Below are 20,970 nucleotides of genomic sequence, written 5' to 3'. Positions count from 1 at the left end.
TGTGGTTGAATTAGGGGAAAGCTGGAGGAAGCTGAGGAGGAGGGTGACCATGTAAGAGGACCAGCAGTCTCAATTAACCTGGACCCATGAGATCTCTCAGACACCGAATCACCAACCAGGCAGCATACACCAGTTGAGATGAGGTCCCCAACATGTATACAGCAGATGACTGCCGGGTCTGGGTTCAGTTAGAGAAGATGCACCTAACCCTCAAGAGACTGTAGATCCCAGGAAGTTTAGAGGTCTGGTGGAGTGGGTGGGGTGGGGACATCCTCATGGAGACAGGGGCAGAGCACAGGGAGGAGGTTTGGGATGTGGAACAGTCAGAGGGTAGACTGGGAGGTGAATAAAATCTAAAAAATTAAAAATCCTTTTCTGATCATTTCACTTTGGGTAAACATCCAGATTTAAATATGATTTTAAAATGTATTCCCCTCTTCATCTTTCTCCCGATGGTTACTTCACTGACATATACCTGTGCCAATACTGTCATTTTCTGGAAACTTCACTATTTCAAATGCCTTATTGTTGGGCTTTGTGAATGTTCTTTCCTACTCCTGAGCTCGTGTTCTCAGTTGCTGTTGCAGCCTTCTTTGTCAAAAGGCCAGCCTACCCAGCTGTGCAAACGCTGCTTCTTCAGGGCCACTCTCTCTGAACTCTTAGATCTGTGTTTTGACCACTCTGTGGACACAGTACTTTCCTTCATAGCACTTACAGAAACTGCAAGTAAATATTTGTAGGGCTGTCTCTTAACTGTGTTTACGTTTGTCTCCCTGCCAGACTCAAGGCAGGTGTCTTTCATGTTCCCTGTTGCATTCCTATCGCACAATTCAAAAAGTCTGGTCTAAATGTTTGCCAAATATTTGCTGAAAGAAACCCCAGATCAGCAAGCCAAGTGACAATTAGTGACAAAAATAATAATCTCATTGGAGAAATGTTAAACGTTTTACAGTAATAAACTTGAAAAAAATAGTTGAAGTGACTTGGCCTAGAAGAGAGTTGATTTAAGCATAGAGTTTAGTTAAAGTGACCCAAACATTAAGTATGGTATAGTTATCTACCTAGTATTTCTTCATAATCAAGAAAATTGACACTCTTTTGTCCAGCTACATATGCAGCTGGAGCCAAGAGTCTGTCCTTGTGTACTCTTTGGCTGGTAGTTTAGTTCCTGGGAGCTCTGGGTGGTTGGTATTGTTCTTATAGGGTTGAAGCCCCTTCAGCTCCTTCAATCCTTTCTCTAACTCTTCCAATGGGGACCCTATTCTCAGTTTAATGGTTGGTTGCAAGCATTTGCCCCTGTATTTCTCATGTTCTTGTAGAGCCTCTCAGGAGACAGTTATATCAGGCTCCTGTCATCATGCACTTCTTGGCATCAGCAATATTGTCTGGCTGTATGTATGTGGGCTGGATCCCCAGGTGGGGCAGGCTCTGGATGGCCATTCCTTCAATCTCTGCTCCAAACGTTGGCTCCATATCTCTTCCTATGAATATTTTGTGGTATACTTGGTTTTCTGGTAGTACTATGTCCAGTTTTCTAAGGAACCCCTAGACTGATTTCCAGAGTGGTTGTAACAGCTTGTAATCTCACCAACAATGGAGGAATGTTCCTCTTTCTCCACATTCTCGACAGCATCTGTTGTCACCTGATCTTAGCCATTCTGTCTGGCGTGAGATGGAATCTCAGAGTTGTTCTGATTTACATTTCCCTGATGACTAAGGATGTTGAACATTTCTTTAGGTACTTCTCAGCCCTTCAATATTCCTCAGCTGAGAATTCTTTGCTTAGTTTTGTACCCCATTTTTAGTAGGGTTATTTGATTCTCTGGAGTCTAACTTCTCGAGTTCTTTGGATATATTGGTTATTAATTCTCTATTGGATGTAGGATTAGAAAAAAGGTCTTTTCCTCAATCTATTGGTTTCTGTTTTGTCCTAATGACAGTGTCCTTTGCCTTACAGAAGTTTTGCAATTTTATAAGGTCCCATTTGTCGATTCTTGATCTTAGAGAATAAGCCATTGTTATTCTGTTCAGGAGATTTTCCTCAGTGCCCATGTGTTTGAGGCTCTTCCCCACTTTTTCTTCTATTAGTTTGAGTATATCTGGTTTTATGTGGAGGTCCTTGATCCACTTGAACTTGAGCTTTGTACAAGGAGATAAGAATGGGTCAACTTGCATTCTTCTCCGTGCTGACCTCCAGTTGAACCGGCACCATTTGTTGAAAATGCTGTCTTTTTTCCATTGGATGGTTTTGGTTCCTTTGTCAAAGATCAAGTGACCATAGGAGTGTGGGTTCATTTCTGGGTTTTCAATTCTATTCTATTGATCTACCTGCCTGTCTCTGTACCAAAACCATACAGTTTTTATCACTATTGCTCTGTAATACTGCTAAGGGATGGTGATTCCCTTAGAAGTTCTTTTATCTCTGAGGATAGTTTTCACTTCTTGAGTTTTTTGTTATCCCAAATGGATTTGCAAGTTGCTCTTTCTAACTCTATGAAGAATTGAGTTGAAATTTTGATGGGGATTGCAGTGAATCTATAGATTGCCCTTGGCAAAATGGTCAGTTTTATAACATTAATCCTGCCAATCCATGAGCACAGGAGATCCTTCCATTTCCTGAGATCTTCTTCAGTTTCTTTCTTCAGAGACCTGAAGTTCTTATCATACAGATCTTTCACTTGGTTGGCTAGCGTCACTCCAAGGTATTCTATATTATTTGTGACTATTATGAAGGGTGTCATTTCCCTAATTTGTTTCTCAGCCTGTTAATCTTTTGAATAGAGGAAGGCTCCTGATTTGTTTGAGCTAATTTTATACCCAGTCACTTTGCTGAAGTTGTTTATCAGGCTTAGTAGTTCTCTGGTGGAACTTTTTGGGTCACTTAAGTATACTATCACATCATCTGCAAATAGTGATATTTTGACTTCTTCCTTTCCAATTTGTATCCCTTTGACCTCCTTTTGTTGTCTGATTGCTCTCGCTAGGACTTCATGTACTATATTGATTAAGTAGGGAGAGAGTGGGCAGCCTTGTCTAGTCCCTGATTTTAGTGGGATTGCTTCAAGTTTCTCTCCATTTAGTTTGATGTTGGCTACTGGTTTTCTGTATATTGCTTTTACTGTGTTTAGGTATGGGCCTTGAATTCCTAATCTTTCCAAGACTTTTAATATAAAGGGGTGTTGAATTTTGTCAAATGCTTTCTCAGCATCTAATGAGATGATCATGTGTTTTTTTTCTTTGAGTTTGTTTATATAGTGAATTACATTGATGGATTTCTGTATATTGAACCATCCCTGCATCCCTGTCATGAAGCCTACTTGATCATAAAGGATGATCATTTTGATGTGTTCTTGAATTCAGTTTGCAAGAATTTTATTGAGTATTTTTGCATCTATAGCCATAAGGGAAATTGGTCTGAAGTTCTCTTTTTTTTTGGGGTCTTTGTGTGGTTTAGGTATAAGCATAATTGTGGGTTCAAAGAATGAATTGGGTAGTTTTCCTTCTGTTTCTATTTTGTGCAATAGTTTGGACAGTGTTGGTATTGGGTCTTCTAGAATTCTCCATTGAACCCATCTGGTTTTGCGCTTTTTTTTTTTAATTAACTTGAGTATTTCTTATTTACATTTCGAATGTTATTCCCTTTCCCGGTTTCCGGGCAAACATCCCCCTAATCCCTCCCCCTCCCCTTCTTTATGGGTGTTCCCCTCCCCATCCTCCCCCCATTGCCGCCCTCCCCCCAACAATCACGTTCACTGGGGGTTCAGTCTTAGCAGGACCCAGGGCTTCCCCTTCCACTGGTGATCTTACTAGAATATTCATTGCTGCCTATGAGGTCAGAGTCCAGGGTCAGTCCATGTATAGCCTTTAGGTAGTGGCTTAGTCCCTGGAAGCTCTGGTTGCTTGGCATTGTTGTTCATAAGGGGTCTCGAGCTCCTTCAAGCTCTTCCAGTTCTTTCTCTGATTCCTTCAACGGGGGTCCCGTTCTCAGTTCAGTGGTTTGCTGCTGGCATTCGCCTCTGTATTTGCTGTATTCTGGCTGTGTCTCTCAGGAGCGATCTACATCTGGCTCCTGTCGGCCTGCACTTCTTTGCTTCATCCATCTTGTCTAATTGGGTGGCTGTATATGTATGGGCCACATGTGGGGCAGGCTCTGAATGGGTGTTCCTTCTGTGTCTGTTTTAATCTTTGCCTCTCTATTCCCTGCCAAGGGTATTCTTGTTCCCCTTTTAAAGAAGGAGTGAAGCATTCACATTTTGATCATCCGTCTTGAGTTTCATTTGTTCTATGCATCTAGGGTAATTCAAGCATTTGGGCTAATAGCCACTTATCAATGAGTGCATACCATGTGTGTTTTTCTGTGATTGGGTTACCTCACTCAGGATGATATTTTCCAGTTCCAACCATTTGCCTACGAATTTCATAAAGTCATTGTTTTTGATAGCTGAGTAATATTCCATTGTGTAGATGTACCACATTTTCTGTATCCATTCCTCTGTTGAAGGGCATCTGGGTTCTTTCCAGCTTCTGGCTATTATAAATAAGGCTGCGATGAACATAGTGGAGCACGTGTCTTTTTTATATGTTGGGGCATCTTTTGGGTATATGCCCAAGAGAGGTATAGCTGGATCCTCAGGCAGTTCAATGTCCAATTTCCTGAGGAACCTCCAGACTGATTTCCAGAATGGTTGTACCAGTTTGCAATCCCACCAAAAATGGAGGAGTGTTCCTCTTTCTCCACATCCTCGCCAGCATCTGTTGTCCCCTGAGTTTTTGATCTTAGCCATTCTCACTGGTGTGAGGTGAAATCTCAGGGTTGTTTTGATTTGCATTTCCCTTATGACTAAGGATGTTGAACATTTATTTCTTTAGGTGTTTCTCAGCCATTCGGCATTCCTCAGCTGTGTATTCTTTGTTTAGCTCTGAACCCCATTTTTTAATAGGGTTATTTGTCTCCCTGCGGTCTAACTTCTTGAGTTCTTTGTATATTTTAGATATAAGGCCTCTATCTGTTGTAGGATTGATAAAGATCTTTTCCCAATCTGTTGGTTGCCGTTTTGTCCTAACCACAGTGTCCTTTGCCTTACAGAAGCTTTGCAGTTTTATGAGATCCCATTTGTCGAGTCTTGATCTTAGAGCATAAGCCATTGGTGTTTTGTTCAGGAAATTTTTTCCAGTGATTTTGTGCTTTTTTTGATTGGGAGGCTTTTAATAACAGCTTCTATTTCTTTAGGAGTTATGGAACTGTTTAGATGGTTTATCTGATCCTGATTTAATTTTGGTACTAGGTATCTGTCTAGAAAATTATCCACTTCCTCCAGATTTTTCAGTTTTGTTGAGTATAGCCTTTTGTAGTAGGATCTGATGATTTTTTGAATTTCCTCAGGTTCCGTTTTCACATCTCCCTTTTCATTTCTCATATTGTTAATTTGGTATTCTCTCTGTGCCCTCTGGTTAGTCTGGCTAAGGGTTTTTTATCTTGTTATAGATAAAAAAGAACCAGCTCCTGGTTTTGTTGAATGTTTGTATAGTTCTTTTTGTTTCCACTTGGTTGATTTCAGCCCTGAGTTTGATTATTTCCTGCCTTCTACTCCTCTTGGGTGTATTTACTTCTTTTTGTTCCAGAGTTTTAAGTGTGCTATCAACTTGCTAGTGTATGCTCTTTCTAGTTTCATTTTGGAGGCACTCAGAGCTATGAGTTTTCCTCTTACCACTGCTTTCATTGTGTCCCATAAGTTTGGGTATGTTGTTATTTTCATTTTCATTAAATTCTAAGAAGTCTTTAATTTCTCTTTTTTATTTCTTCCTTGACCAAGTTATCATGAAGTAGAGTGTTCTTCAACTTCCATGTATATGTGGCTTTGTGTTTTTGTTGTCATATAAGAACAGCCTTAGTCCATAGTGATCTGATAGGATGCATAGGATTATTTCAATCTTCCTGTATCTGTTGAGTCCTTTTTTGTGACCGATTATATGGTCAGTTTTGGAGAAGGTACCATCAGGTGCTGAGAAGAAGGTATAGTCTTTTGTTTTAGGATGAAATGTTCTATAGATGTTTGTTAAATCCATTTGGTTCATAACTTCTGCTAGTTTGTGTATCTGTTTAGTTTCTGTTTCCATGATCTGTCCATTGCTGAGTGGGGTGTTGAAGTTTCCTACTATTATTGTGTGAGGTGCAATGTGTGCTTTGAGCTTTAGTAAAGTTTCTTTTACCAATGTGGATGCCCTTGCATTTGGAGTATAGATATTCAGGATTGAGAGTTCATCTTGGTCAATTTTTTCTTTGATGAGTATGAAGTGCCCTTCCTTATCTTTTTTGATAACTTTTGGGTGAAAGTTGATTTTATTGGATATTAGAATGGCTAAGCCAGCTTGTTTCTTGGGACCATTTACTTGGAAAATTGTTTTCCAGCCTTTTACTCTGAGGTAGTAAAGTGTCTTTGTCACTGATGTGTATTTCCTGTGTGCAGCAAAATGCTGGGTCCTCTTTATATATCCAGTCTGTTAGTCTATATCTTTTTATTGGGGAATTGAGTCCATGGTGTTAGGAGGTATTAAGGATTAGTGATTGTTGTTTCCTGTTATTTTTGTTTTTAAAGGTGGAATTATGTTTGTGTGTCTATCTTCTTTTGGATTTGTTTCAAGGAGATTACGTTCTTGCTTTTTCTAGGGTATAGTTTCCCTCCTTGTGTTGGAACTTTCTGTCTATTATCCTTTGTAGGGCTGGATTTGTAGAAATATATTGTGTAAATTTGGTTTTGTTTTGGAATATCTTTCTCTATCTATCTTAACTGAATGTTTTGCTGGCTTTAGTAGCCTGGGCTGGCATTTGTGTACTCTTAGGATCTGTATGACATCTGCCCAGCATCTTTTGGCTTTCATAGTCTCTGGTGAGAAGTCCGGTTTAATTCTGAAAAGTCTGCCTTTATATGTTACTTGACCTTTTCCCCTTATTGCTTTTACTATTCTTTCTTTGTTTTGTGCATTTGGTATTTTGACTGTTATGTAAAGGGATGAATTTCTTTTCTGGTCCAATCTATTTGGAGTTCTGTAAGCTTCTTATATGTTTATGGGCATCTTTCTTTAGGTTAGGGAAGTTTTCTTCTATAATTTTTTTTGAAGATAAGTACTGCCCCTTTAAGTTGGAAGTCTTTGCTGTCTTCTATACCTATCATCCTTAAGTTTGATCTTCTCATTTTTTTTTTTCTGGATTTCCTAGATGTTTTGGGTTAGGATCTTTTTGTGTTTTACATTTTCTTTGATGGTTGTGTCTATGTTTTTTATGGTGTCTTCTCCCTGTAGATTCTCTCTTGTATTCTGTTGTTGATGATTGCATTTATGACTCCTGATCTCTTTCCCAGGTTTTCTATCTCCAGGGTTGTCTCCCTTTGTGATTTCTTTATTATTTCTATTTCCGTTTCTTGATCCTGGATGGTTTTGTTCAATTCCTTCACCTGTTTGGTTGTGTGTTCCTGTAATTTTTAAAGGGATGTTTTGTGTTTCCTCTTTAAGGGTTTCTACTTGTTTACCTTTTTTGTCCTGTATTTCTTTAAGGGAGTTATTTCTGTCCTTCTTAAAGTTCTCTATCATTATCCTGTGATGTGATTTTAAATCTAAATCATGCTTTCCCAGTGTGTTTGGATAACCAGTATTTGTTGTTGTGGGAAAACTGCATGCTTTTCTCTTACCAACTGGTTGTGTCTAGTGTTAGCTGGTCTTTCTATCTCTGAAGTGGTTTGACCCTCCTGTAAGCCTGTGTATCAGCACTCCTGAAGACCTGCCTTTTCCCTGCAGGATCTGGGTACAGGGAGCTGTGTCACAGGGTCAACTTCAGGTGCAGGTAGACACCAGAAGGATCCTGTCCCAGAGTGCTCCTGGGTTCCTGTGTCCAGAGGGCTCTAGGGCGGGTTCCTCTTGTGCCAGGAATGTGAGCAGTAGTGGTCATCTCCTCTGAGCTCTCAGGATTGTCCTCATTTCTGAGAGTCCAATTCTCTCCTTCTCTTCCCAATGGAATTTGGGTACAGAGAACTGTGGGACCAGGTCAGCTCTGGGTGCAGACAGAAACCTGAAGCTGTTAATCTTTACTGCATCTAATTTTAGATTGCTTTGACCTGAACACTCAAGTGGACCAACAGTTCAAGGTCTTTTTTTTTTTTTTTTTGGTCTTGAAAGCTTGTCTCAAAACAAAGCAACAATACAACAAAACAAAAACAAAAAATAAAAACATTTCTGTTTAATATCTATTGATACTAGTTTTAGAAAAATATTTCACACAGTGTTCTTCCCAAGGTTCTTTAATGACAAGGAGTCTTATGCCTCTTTTTTAGGTGATGTCAATTTTTCATGGAGATTAAATAAATGATTTGTTGACCAGTCTTTCTGGAACTGGAACCCCGGTTTCCATATAGTTTTTTAGTAAACATCTTGTGTGATATATTGAAGGTCAATGGCTGACACTAGAAATAGCCTCATCCTAAGCTTCCTGTTAACTGTTCCCTATTGTATAAATTTACTCTTTCTGATCTTTTTAATGACTACCTTGTTTATTTGCATTATATCCTTTGGTTTCTATGGGAGCTGAGTGACTTTAGAATGGGGAAAGAAAAGAGGAAGATAGATTCAAGTCCAGGACTTGAAGCCAAAGCCTTGAACCTTGCCTTTTCTGATTTTGAACCAGCTCTGCAGAGGCAGAGTGAAGTTTAGGTGTCCTGTACCCTCCCTGGGAATGAAAGTGACTTCTGTACAAAGGGCTGAAACCACTGTAGGGTGCTTCCTTTACTAGAATTCAGTTAATTGGATATACACATAGAAAGTATACATTATTCTATGTATGGATATACATTATTAGTTTCTAAACAGAAAGTATGGTAATGATACAGGCAAGGGGAAGTTGTACTCCTACCAGGTAAATATTAACCTAGATTTGAGACAAGCATGAAGTAGACTGTCTGGATTTTGGAAAGCTGCCTTGTACTTTCTTACCAAATTATGAGGTGACAATGCCCAAGTCCTCACCACAGAGCAACAACTGCAATTGAATTCGACCTTTGTCAGGATAGCAATATTGGTGAAAGAACTACTGGGAAAATAGCAACCCATGGTCACTACTTTCACTGTCTAGAGCAACCAGCCCAGTTAATTCAGCATCCTTGTATTGAAGAACGGAAAGGTCGCTAACACTGCCTAGGACTGACTGACAGAATAACCATGTTAACAACTCAAAGCTTAACTATCTGCCCCTGAACTTCTGTTACAGAATGGTTTGGTTCTGGAAGAGCTTCTATTTTCTTTTCTTTTCTTTCCTTCTTTCTTTCTTTCTTTCTTTCTTTCTTCCTTTTTTTTTTTTTGCATTTGCCTCTGTGTTGCACATGCCTGTAGAGGTCAGGGGCCAATGCCAGATGTCTTCTTTACTGTTCTTCATACTCTTTACTGAGGCAGGGTCTTTTGCTGGCAAGCCCAGCTAGCTAGCTTGTCCAGAGGATCCTTTTGTCTCTGCTTCCAGAACACTAGGACAGTATGTAGACCATCATGTCCTCCCTCCACTTAATTTTAATGTGTTTGGGATCCAAGTTCCAGTTTGGCAATGCAAGCTTCTAATTTACTGATCCATTTACCCAACCCCTGGGGAAGAAGGTTTTTTGTTTTGTTCTTTTTTTAGAGTTTTTTTCTATGTAGCCCTGGCTGTCTTGGAACTTTATAGACCAGGTTGGCCTTGAGGGAGATCTGACTGCCTCTGCCTCTGCCTCTGCCTCCTTAGCCTGGGATTAAAGCATGTGCTACCACCATCCAGCTGCAGGGAGGATTCTAACAGATGTTCTGTTTACATATCTGAGCTCTCCATACTTCTAGTGGGTTTCAGTGTCCACTGACTCTTTTTCAAGCAAGTTTGTAGGCCATATGACTGCACACAATGAGGACTAGTTTTCTTTTTCTTTTCTTTATCTTTTTTTTAAAAAAAGATTTATTTATTTATTTATTTATTTATTTATTTATTTATTTAATGTATATGAGTACACTGTCATTGTCATCAGACACACCAGGAGAGGGTATTAGATCCCATTACAGATGGATGTGAGCCACCATGTGGTTGCTGGGAATTGAACTCAGGACCTCTGGAAAAGCAGTCAGTGCTCTTCACTGCTGAGCCCTCTCTCCAACCCCAAGGAGGACTAGTTTTCAATTGGCAAATATTACAAACAAGGTATTGAAAACAAAATTAGTAATTACTTTGCCGCAGCTCCCACTTTCTTCCTAATTTAGCCTAGAAATATAAAAACTGAATTAGCTAGATTTAGAAGCACAATAATACAATAAAATGTTTTATTTAGAGGTTGTGGTTGCAGTAAAAGTTAAAAACACTGATAGTTATTTTCATAGGTATTACAGAAGAGTTAGAGTATATTAAAATAAAATTAAAACATGCAAGTATATAAATATCAACATCCATGTCAAATTCTTAAATGCTATGTTGCTGTGGTCAGTCAACGGTGAAATAATGAATGAAAAGTTCTTTGAAAGGAATCATTCTTCCACCCAAAAAACGGCTTTGACTGTGAAAAGAAGTTCAGCAACTCATGTTACTATTTTGAGATACCAAGGCTCAAGAATATTTTTCTTTCATTATTGGGCTTGTTTTTGTATTTTAAATTTTTAAATAGAGCAATAGTAATAACAATATTGAGTCCTCAATATATATCAATGACTGTTCTAAAAATTCTTTAGGAGCAATATGGTAATTATGAACAAAGATTGGGAGGAAGGGAAGAACAGGATCCAAAATATATTCCAATTTAAAAAATGTTTTAAATAATAAAAATAAAATATATAAAAAACCGCGTCAATGTAGGTAGGCTAACTGAAGACCTTCACCCCTTCCTCCTTCCCTGCAAATCCATCCCTTTAGCCCCACCCCTAACTCCTCAGCAGACTACTTGCTGCAGCCTCTTCCCCTCCTTGCCCCCTATCCAGTGCTTCGCACAGATATTCCCTCCCAAACCTCATTCTCCCCTCTCATCCCATTATTCTAGCTCCCACCTCCATCAGGCACTCCCTAGGGACTTACTAGACAAGCCTGCCAGAGAAGCAAATAAGTCATCTTAGTAGGTGGGTGAGCCACAGGAATGCAAGTCTTCACTCCCTCCTTTCCTCTGAATCCAATGTCCTAGTCTCATCCTCAGCTCTCTAGCAGACCACCATTGTGGCTTCTCTACCATTCCCAGAGGCATTAAGCAGCTACTGCTGGAACACTTTGATTGCATTCCCCCTGTGGATGATCTCAGCCCAATACCCTTCTTTTCCATTCCCAAGTGTCATCTCCCAATACCTAGAAACACATTTTCCCTGTAATACCCAGTGATGACACCTGGCAGGATCCTAGAATTCCCTACCAAGAAAGATAAAGCCACCACTTATGAGGAGTTAAAACCCTTGATGTTAAGAGTTGTACTGTTTCTTTTTTCCTCATTTCTTGTAGTTTTTTTGGGGGGTGGTGGTTAATCCAAGTTGAAGTTCTTGATAGTAAAAAATTCTCCCAGAAGCAATCTTCAGATTCAATGCCATCTCTATCAAAATTCCAACATAATTTTTCACGGACCTTGAAAGGGTAAATTTTAGCTTCATATGGAAAATTTTAGCTTTACTGTAAAACCCAGGATAGTTCAAACAATTCTTAATAATAGAAGAATTGCTGCAAATATCATTGTGCCCTATTTCAGGTTCTACTACAAAGCAATAGTAATAAAACCAGCATGGTATTAGCACAAAACAGTCATGCTGATCAATTCAATTGAATTGATGACCCAGACATAAATCCATATACCTATGGGCAACTGATTTTTGATAAAGAAGTCAAAAATACACAGTGGAAAAAGACAACATTTTAAACAAATGGTGCTAGTCAAGCTGGATGTCTGCATGTAGAAGAATGCAAATAGATCTATATTTATTACTCTGTACAAAATTCAACTTCAAATAGGTAGGAGACCTCAACATAAAAGCAGATAAATTGACCATGATAGAAGAGAAAGTGGACAAGAACCTTGAACTCATTGGCATAAAAAAAGACTTTCTAAACAGACACTGTTAACATGTCACTAAAACAAATTAATCAATGGCACCTCATGAAACTGAGATGCTTCTGCATAGCAAAGGGCACCATCATTCCAATAGGTAGCAGCCTACAGTGTGGGAAAAGATTTTTACACTCTACACATCTGGTAGAGGACTAATATTGAGAAATATGAAGAACTCAAGAAACTAGATATTGGGAAAACAAATGACCCAGCCAAAAAAATGGAGTAAAGATATAAATACTGAATTCTCAAAAGAGGGAACTCAAATGACTGAGAAACACTTAAAGCAGTGTTCAGCATTTTTGAGTCATCATGGAAATATAAATTAAAACAACTTTAAATTTCATCTTATGCACATAAGAATAGCCAAGATCAATAAAACAAGTGACAGCACATGCTGGTGAAGATGTGGAGTAAGGGGAACACTCATTCATTTGCTGGTGGAAGTGCAAACTTGTACAGCCACTATGGAAATCAGTGTGGTTGTTTCTCAAGAAGAAGGGAATAGATCTACTACAAGTTCTAGCTATACCTGTGGATATATACCCAAAGTATGCTTTATCCTACCATAGAGATACTTGTTCAACTGTGTTCATTGCTGATCTAGTCACAATAGCCAGAAATTGAATACAGTCTAGAGGTCCCTCAACAGAAAAATTGATAATAAAAATGTACATTTGCACAAAGGAATATTACTCAGCCATTAAAAAATGAAATTCACAGGTAAATGGATAGAACTAGAAAAAATCATATCATTCTGAATGAGGTAACTAGGCCCAGATAAAAACATTATTTATTCACTGATATGTGGATATTAGCTGTTAATTCAATGGTAAGCAAACTCCAATATGTAGAACCACAGAGGTTGGGTATAGAGTAAGGGACTAGGAAGGCAAATAGATCTCCTTAGGAAAGGGAAATTGATTAGGTACAGATGGGCAAGGGCAACTATTGGGAATGGGAGGATCAAGTGCAGAGCAGAATGAGTGAGGGAATATATTTAAAATTAAGGGCCATTTGAGGGGTAGTATGGAAACCTAATGCAGTAGAAGCTTCCTAATACATGTACATATAAGAAGAAGATTTAAATGAGACTACCAAATAATAAGAAAGACAGCCCCAAAAGGACATGTGTCATCAAATGAAGCTCCCAGTACTGGGAATGGGTTACATCTAATTCAGTTGTTGGACAAAGGGGTATCATGGGAACTCTGGACAACACAGGCTGTTGCCAAAGCTATTGTCTGTTTTCCATAAACATAGCACTGCCTTATTGCTGATGACGATACTTCCGCAATTCACTGAACACAGAGAAGTTGAGTCATGGCCTCCTAGAGCCATTATGGATAGTGTTCCTTGGTATTAGAAAGTACTCTGTATGCTACCAAAGAAGAGACATAACACCAACTCTTATACAAATGCTTTGTTCTGCAATGGTATCCTGTCTGCAAGATATGCTAGTGCAATGTTGGCACAAAGCTTGTGGAAGGAATCCATCAATATCTGATTTTACTTAAGGCCCACTCAAGTAAAAGATAGAAACCATACCTTTTGCTGCTCTGGTGACCAAAACTTGAGACTAGATAGCCCAGGGAGGGAACTATCAGGTAAGCCAAATACTACGGTTCTACTAAAGGAACATAACAATAAAATGACTCCAAATGACATTCTGCTATACTCATGCCTTGCTCAGCCATCATCAGAGAAGCTTCCCCCTCCATCAGATGGTAACAAATCCAGAGACCCAAACCGGATAGAATGCAGAGGGGATACTAGCTTAAATGAGATGCCTCCATCAAATCCCTCCCCTTCAGGGCTCAGAGAACCCAGAGGAAGAGGAGGTGGAAAGAATGTAAAAAACCAGAGGGGATACAGGGCACCAAGGAAACAAAACCCTCTAAACACAACAAGATTGACACACTATTAATTCCTAGGGACTGAAGCATGCACAGGGCCCCTATTAGTCTACACTTGATGGGGTCCTTGATCTGAAAGGAAAAGAAGACACATGTTCCTATGCTTAACGAAGAGGCTAGGTCCAATTAACAATCACTTGGAAATGAAGATTTAGTTTTCTCCAATGCAGTCTTACAGGAGAAACAAACTGTTCTTATGGGTAGGCTGCATGTTCAGCAGTAGATGATGAGCAGAAACAAAAAGAAAAAAACTCAACTGAATCCATCGAGGTTCCTTTTTACATAATGTCATTTCAGGTCATTTTCCCTTTTTTAAAATTTTATCTTTTTAAATTTTATTTCCCTAGCCCTTCTGTCTCTTTGCCCTATCAGCCCTTTGAGTATATATAGTGGACTTTTACATTTTTATGGGATTCCTGAGTGTGTCAGTGAGTGTCTCTGTATCTCTGTTTCTTGTGCCTTTTCTTGGGTTTCTTTCCTTCTGTTTGTTTTGTCTTATTCTGATGTTTTTATTTTATTTTATTATAAATATTCTGTAGAATCTATTTTGTTTTCTAATTGGAGACAGAAAGGTGGTGGATCCAGACGTGAGGGATGGTGGGGAGGAGCTGGGAGGAGTAGAGGGAGGGGAGAGCATATCAGGATATACTATATGACAAAAGTCAACTTTCAATAAAAGAAAGAATTAAATATATTATTCTTTGACAAATTTGTACATTTATAACATTTACACAATGTATTTATTCCTTTCTACCCATGAGTTTCTCTCATCCCCATTCATTTCTATGGAACTACCCTCTTTTTCTGAATACAGATAGGGGATATTTACTGAAGCATGATCAACCCAGCAGTGGCCTCACCACAAAAGAGAAGGACTCTTCTGCACCATTAACTGCAAATAGTTCCCCTGGAGGGGTGGAGCCTCATGAGCCCCTCCTCATGGCTCAAGAATATTTTTTGAAAGTCTAGCACTTTCTGAGCAGGAGATAGCTCACTTTAAAACAGGAGCAAAATGGTCCATAATCCATCCTTTATGAATGGGAGCCACATAGATCATTTTTCTAAAGACTTACAGAAAAAGGAGGGAAAACAGCTCTCAAAGAAATCTTGAATATACTTAACAAAAACCCAGTAGTAAATCATGACTGTTTTGCTCATATTTCTTTTCAGGGCCACATTTATCTTAAGATATTTGGTCTTTTTAATGAAAAACATGAAGAGAATGGTCCAAATTGGTATAACTTTTCACCCTCCCTTCCATTCCAAACCTTGGCATCGGATTCAGATGTTTAGTTTCAAATACTGTAAGGTAAAATAATACCGCCAAGGAAAGACACCCAAGAATGAGGAGAAGATGATGAGACTGGACCTTTTTGTAGCCTCTTATCAAGTTGTACAGTGACTATGTATGACTCTCCTCCACTGAGTACATGGTGGAGATCCTCAAACAAACACTGAATGTAATGGATAATTATAACTGTTTGGATATTAAAGTTGGCCCTTGTAGGAATTCTTACCCAGTTTTCTGGTAAGTGGAAATGGCCACAAATATTGCAGTATCTCTTCAGTACCAGGAACCAGCATTGAGGAGGAGCATGCCTTTGTAGGTTATCTACATCATAAGGGTGTCTACAGGGAAAACAAAACAATAAAACCAGGAATTAGAAATCAGAGCAGAGACTGAAGGAAAGGCCATCCAGAGACTGCCACACATTGGGATCCATCCCATATGTAGCCACCAAACCCAGACACTATTGCGGATGCCAAGAAGTGCTTGCTGACATGAGCCTCATATGGATGTCTGCTGAGAGGCTCTGCCAGAGCCTGACAAACACAGAGGTGAATGCTCACAGCCAACCATTGGACTGAGAACAGGGTCCCCAGTGGAGGAGTTAGAGAAAGGACTGAAGGAGCTGAAGGGCTTTGCAACCCCTTAAGAACAATATAAAAAGCATAATATATATAATCAGTAATTTACACATTTCTGTTTCTGTATCCTTGGCTTTCCTTCCTGGACTTATCTAGAGATGATGTGAATTACTCAAGGTCCAGGTATGTGTAAGTCATTCAAACAGTAAAACTTACGTAAATCTTTCATGCTTACTTTTTGCCTACAGTTAAAACATAGCAATCGTTATGTTTTAGATATTATTTTGGAATATTAATGTCTAGGATTAGATGATAGTTAAAGTGTACATTGGTTTAATATAAAGATACACTTTTAAAATCAGAATTCATTTAGCAAAAATATTTAAAGATGTTTTATGACTTGTAAAATTTATGTGGAATGTATTTTTGTAATTTTAGATCATATAACTCACATTTTTACTTAAAAAAATCAAGTAGCTCTTATTGGATGTGTATGTAATGTGTATATAAAATGTGTCCTTTGATCTCCACACATATGCTGTAGCATGTACACACATGCAAACACATACACACTCAGATAAATAAATGTAGTAATTTAAAAAATATGCAAATAAAAATGAAAAATAGAAATATTTGAAATAGGGTAATGTGAAATTGTATACATTTGAAACAGTTCAATAAAATATCTAATATATTCATATTACTATATACATGAAATATACATTCTACATATTTATATTGTGTGCTCAGATACTAAAATGAACAAACAAAAACATGAATTACCAGGGTCAATGTTAAGACACTGAGTATATATGTGAAGGAGCTACCTGAGAAAGAAAAAGATTCAAGACTGCACAAAAGATCCATAAGAGCAAATGAGGAGATTGTGAAAAGATTGGAACTTTAGGGATAAATAGCTAACTTTCACAAATGGGTTTTTTTACCTACACCTTCTATTCACCCATAAGGAACACAAATTATGATTTATGAGCAACAGAAGGTTGCTTTACCTTTCTACACAAGGTTGTAATCTGGTCTTATGGTAAAACAATGTGCCTAAGACATCGTCATCTCAGCAAGGACTGGATCGTACAGTAACCCCCAGGAATGGCCTCCCTGATACCCTGTGATGTAACGTACTGTGTACTGTATGAAATTTCCTCACTCAGTGCACTCAGGGATTTAATGGGGAAAATTCTGATTTCCCCCTTTGTGATTGTTTCTTTAGTAGAAAGCCTCTTCTTTCAGAATAAACATTTGAAAATGCTGGTGTGTTTGGAGCACTATCTTCAAATATATTGAGAATTATTCATTTTAGTTTGTGATTTGAAATAACAATCTTTAAATAAAAGCAGACTTGATTAGCTCCAAGTAACCTATTCATTCAACTTTGAGATAGAACATCTTCCTTTCAACCAGGTTTGCCAGGGGCCAGCCGTGGTGGGGTTCTTCTTTTTTGTCGGTTTTTCTTGAGGCAGTGGAGAGGGAAGAGCGTTGGTAGAGGTAAGACAAAGTCTTACGAGATACTTAGGGTTGCTGTATAATAAAAAGTTTACTTGTCTAAGTTACTGTGCTACTAGAACTGACCTGCCTGCTGCATTCCTCTGAGGCCAGAAGCTGCAGTCTCTGGCACTTAGCCCGGCTTCCTAAAACAGCAAAGGATTAGGTACATGGTCTTTGTCCTATCTCAGCAGGAACTGCGGGGCTCTAACTTTCTGCCTGCTAGTTGGAGATCACAGGAAGAAAAAGGAACATTTTGAAAAGTGAGTACAGCGTTTATTACTAGGTTGTAAGATGGTGGGGCAGTACGGGGGATGGATGGGAGGAATACCCGTTTCAGGGAGGGAGAGGGGATGGGGACTTATGGACAGGAAACCGGGAAAGGGAATAACATTTGAAATGTAAGTAAAGAAATATATCTAATAAAAAAAGTTTCCTATGAAAGCAATCTAAGGGGGAAAGCGGAAAGATCCTAAGTGGGGAAAGGAAAAAGTTCTAAGTGGGGAAAAGGAATAAGTTTCTACTCTAAGGCAAAAATTTCTCCAAGGGAAAAAAGTTCCTTCTGTCTCCTCTGTGTCCTCAGCACTTATACATCTTTCACAATACATAATCACATGTTACAAAGTTCATCACAAATTCACACAAAAAATCAAATCATAAATTGAAATAGAAGTTCACAACAGAGAATGTTTACATGCATATCCATTGGGAGTAATTATCTGGCTAAACACCACCGGTCTCAGCTCCACAGGTTCACTGAAAGCTTAAAACCATAACTAAGCTATCAGTGAAGTTTTGCATAGATAAACCCAGTCAATATTTTATCTTCTGTCCTAGCATGTATAACAAATTGTTACCTCCCTTTCTATGACCTTTGGTTAATTGTTTTGCAACCTCTTGGGATGTGCTCTGGGTAGAAGAAAGTCTGGTTACCATCAACGAACAATTAACTGGTGACACTTGGGAGACTGGCAGAGTTCTCATTGCAGTTTTGACTGTCAGAAAAGGACCTAACAGCAGTCCCACTATAAAAGAGCTTAATAATCACAGATATAATTTTAGGACTTCTTATAGGATCATCATTAAGATTTAAGAAGTCATCAATTTGTCTACATAGCATCATTACAAGACAGTATGTCTTCGTAGATCTGCAGAGATCTGCTTCAAAGGGGTAGGCTATTTAATGATTGTTGTGTATGTTCAGTAATAACAGGAAAAGCATATTAATAGCAGGAATCTTTCCTAAAATGAATTCCCTTACAGCCATGCTGAATAAGAGTGAACCTGTCGCAGATTATATAACAATCTGAAGGAGGCCATCTCAGGGAGATCACCTGCTAGTTATTAGCTTGTCCCATTATAGCTCCTGGCATAAGTTGGCGTGGTACTCATGCTCTGCACACAGAGTCGATGGTGAGTATTCAAGTGCTCTGGGCTCCCGAATGCTGTGGAAAGTCATCGTCTTGCCTGAATGCTGATGTCATACACAGTCTTAGTGCAGGAGCACTTCACAAACCAGAAATAAGCTATCAAACTTTCCAAGGTTTTTGTCTTATTTAACTCAAACTTCCTTCAGGAATTTAAAACTTTCTGTTTAAGCTAGATGACTGTATTGTAAAAGTTTCGTCTTGTATGTCATTATTACTGGTTTTCAAACTCAGGTAGAACTAATTTTTATTAGACTTTCTGAACTCTAATCTTTGAATAACCTAGAGTCTCAGTGTCCCTTCTCTTCCTTTCCTTTTTCACCTTCTCTCCCTCCCCCTCATGCCATCCTTTCACACCTTCCTTTTCTCTCTCTCTCCCTCTCTCTCTCTCTCTCTCTCTCTCTCTCTCTCTCTCTCTCTGTATGTGCTTGCTACATAAGTACTCTACCATCGGGCTCTAACTCCATCCCTCTTTTTATATTCTGACAGCTTCACCTAGGTTTTTTATGTCTGGCTTTGAACTCACTGAGTAGTGTCAGGTAGGTCACTCCTCCTAAGCCTTCTGAGTAGCTGGTTTTACCTGACTGCCATGAGGCCCAGCTAGTGTCCTTTGGATTGTTCAGAGAGTTAAAGCCAATCTGTGTACTTAAGACATTTCCTTAGATATTGTGTACCAATGTTGGTGTGATGCATTTGGCTTGGCAGCATGTCCTGAAAACCTTTCAAGGAGTAGATAGATGAACAGCAAAAACCCACCCATGTAACCTGTGTCATTTTATTGACCTAAAGTTTGGTCTCTGAGTAGGGACTGCAAGATGGATTAACATGCTTCAGACATACAGCTACTTAAGACGTCATGTATTTCAAGATTGTGGACAAGCAGTGACATATTTTTGCCAAGAGCTGTTGGAATTGAATCAAGAAATCAATGGGTGTTTTCCACTGACCTGGGAATGACACACTGCAGTTGAAGCTCAGCAGAAAGAGATATATTCCTGGGCTTATAGGTGATCCAGTTATTAACAATAGTTCTATCAAATGCGTGCTGTTGAGATAAGAGATCTTTGAGGTATACATATGGATTGTCACCACACATTTTAATATATTCAAATAAGAAATTGAAAAACTACCACCCCAAGAAATAAAGACGTGCAGACAAATTAATGTACTTAAAGTTCTCCCTGCAATGCAGAAGCACTTAACAAACAGGAAATAAAGCAACACACTCGACATAGGATTTGTGAATGAGATTGGCAGGAGGCTGATCCCATTATCCCTGGAGCTTTTCCACTAGGCTTTTCAAACAAGTTCTAGGAAGTGTTTCTTACTTATATGGAAACTTGCTCTGTGAGTATTTAGGAAGATGAAGAAGCTAGTTAAAGAATCCCGAAAGACTTTTCCTGATATAACTGACTTCAAACACAGTATTTGATTTTTACTTTGGATTTACAAGTTTCTAAAAAAGCACATCAGGAGAAAGACTGCTAACTAAAAAAACATGATGTATTTGTACTGGGCATGAAATGCATATACATTTCATAATAAGTTACAAATCTTATGGTTTTGCTGTACTTTTGGGATCACATTAGATATGGCATATGATCCCAGTTAATAGGTTCCAAAATCAGTAACTCATTGAATAAATAGATTAGCTGAAGAGTATCCTAGAAGATAGATTCAGGTGATTGCCAAGGTCTGAAAGATTTATCTCATCTAGCTTTCAAATCAAGAGGTTAGGCAGACAAACACTATTAAAACTGTGAAGTAGCCTCATGATGGCTGGCAGAGTTTAAACTGGGTCATTTGTAGAAAAGTCTACCCAGAGCAAGGGGCCAGGAGAGATCAATATACTTTGATCAGTTTCTTAGCTGTGGCCCTTGTGGCCCTGTAGGATAGGTAACTCTCTGTTATGTGTGTGCTAAATACCTGCTCCTCCTCACCAGATGTCAGCTGCACCCTCCCCTCTCTGGATGGAGTAATGAGTATTGTGTCCCCAAATTGCCCACTGTGGAGAAGATTGTTTCCACTTGATAATGGTTGGGCTTCACTTCTATGAAGGGCTCTGTCATGGTTTGAGTATGTTTGGCCCAGGGAATGGTACTATTTGGAGGTATGGCCTTGTTAGAGTAGGTGTGTTACTGTGGGCATGGGTTTAAGACCCTCACCCTAACTGCCTGAACGTAAATATTC

At 38.9% G+C, this 20,970-nt stretch overlaps 1 protein-coding gene across 4 annotated transcripts in view; it reads left to right on the top strand.

Annotated features, from left to right (window-relative positions):
• The window catches only part of Stx3 (syntaxin 3), a 174,169-nt gene that overhangs the window by 118,033 nt on the left and 35,166 nt on the right, over nt 1–20,970 (top strand). For 2 of the 4 annotated variants that reach the window (XR_010058290.1, XM_063275275.1), the window contains one exon: nt 17,548–17,616. The exons of 1 other annotated variant lie outside the window; for it this stretch is intronic. Coding sequence is in view for 1 of the 3 variants with exons in the window: in XM_063275275.1 (XP_063131345.1) it covers nt 17,548–17,613 (66 nt within the window). In the remaining 2 variants the exon portion in view is untranslated. Of the gene's footprint in view, nt 1–17,544; nt 17,617–20,970 lie in introns of all 4 variants that reach the window. One more of the 4 variants, XR_010058289.1, reaches the window with a different exon arrangement.

Source organism: Rattus norvegicus, chromosome 1 (genome assembly GCF_036323735.1).
Source record: "Rattus norvegicus strain BN/NHsdMcwi chromosome 1, GRCr8, whole genome shotgun sequence".
Lineage (NCBI taxonomy): Eukaryota > Metazoa > Chordata > Mammalia > Rodentia > Muridae > Rattus > Rattus norvegicus.
Note: the sequence above shows the minus strand (reverse complement) of the source record. Positions and strands in the feature narration are given on the sequence as shown.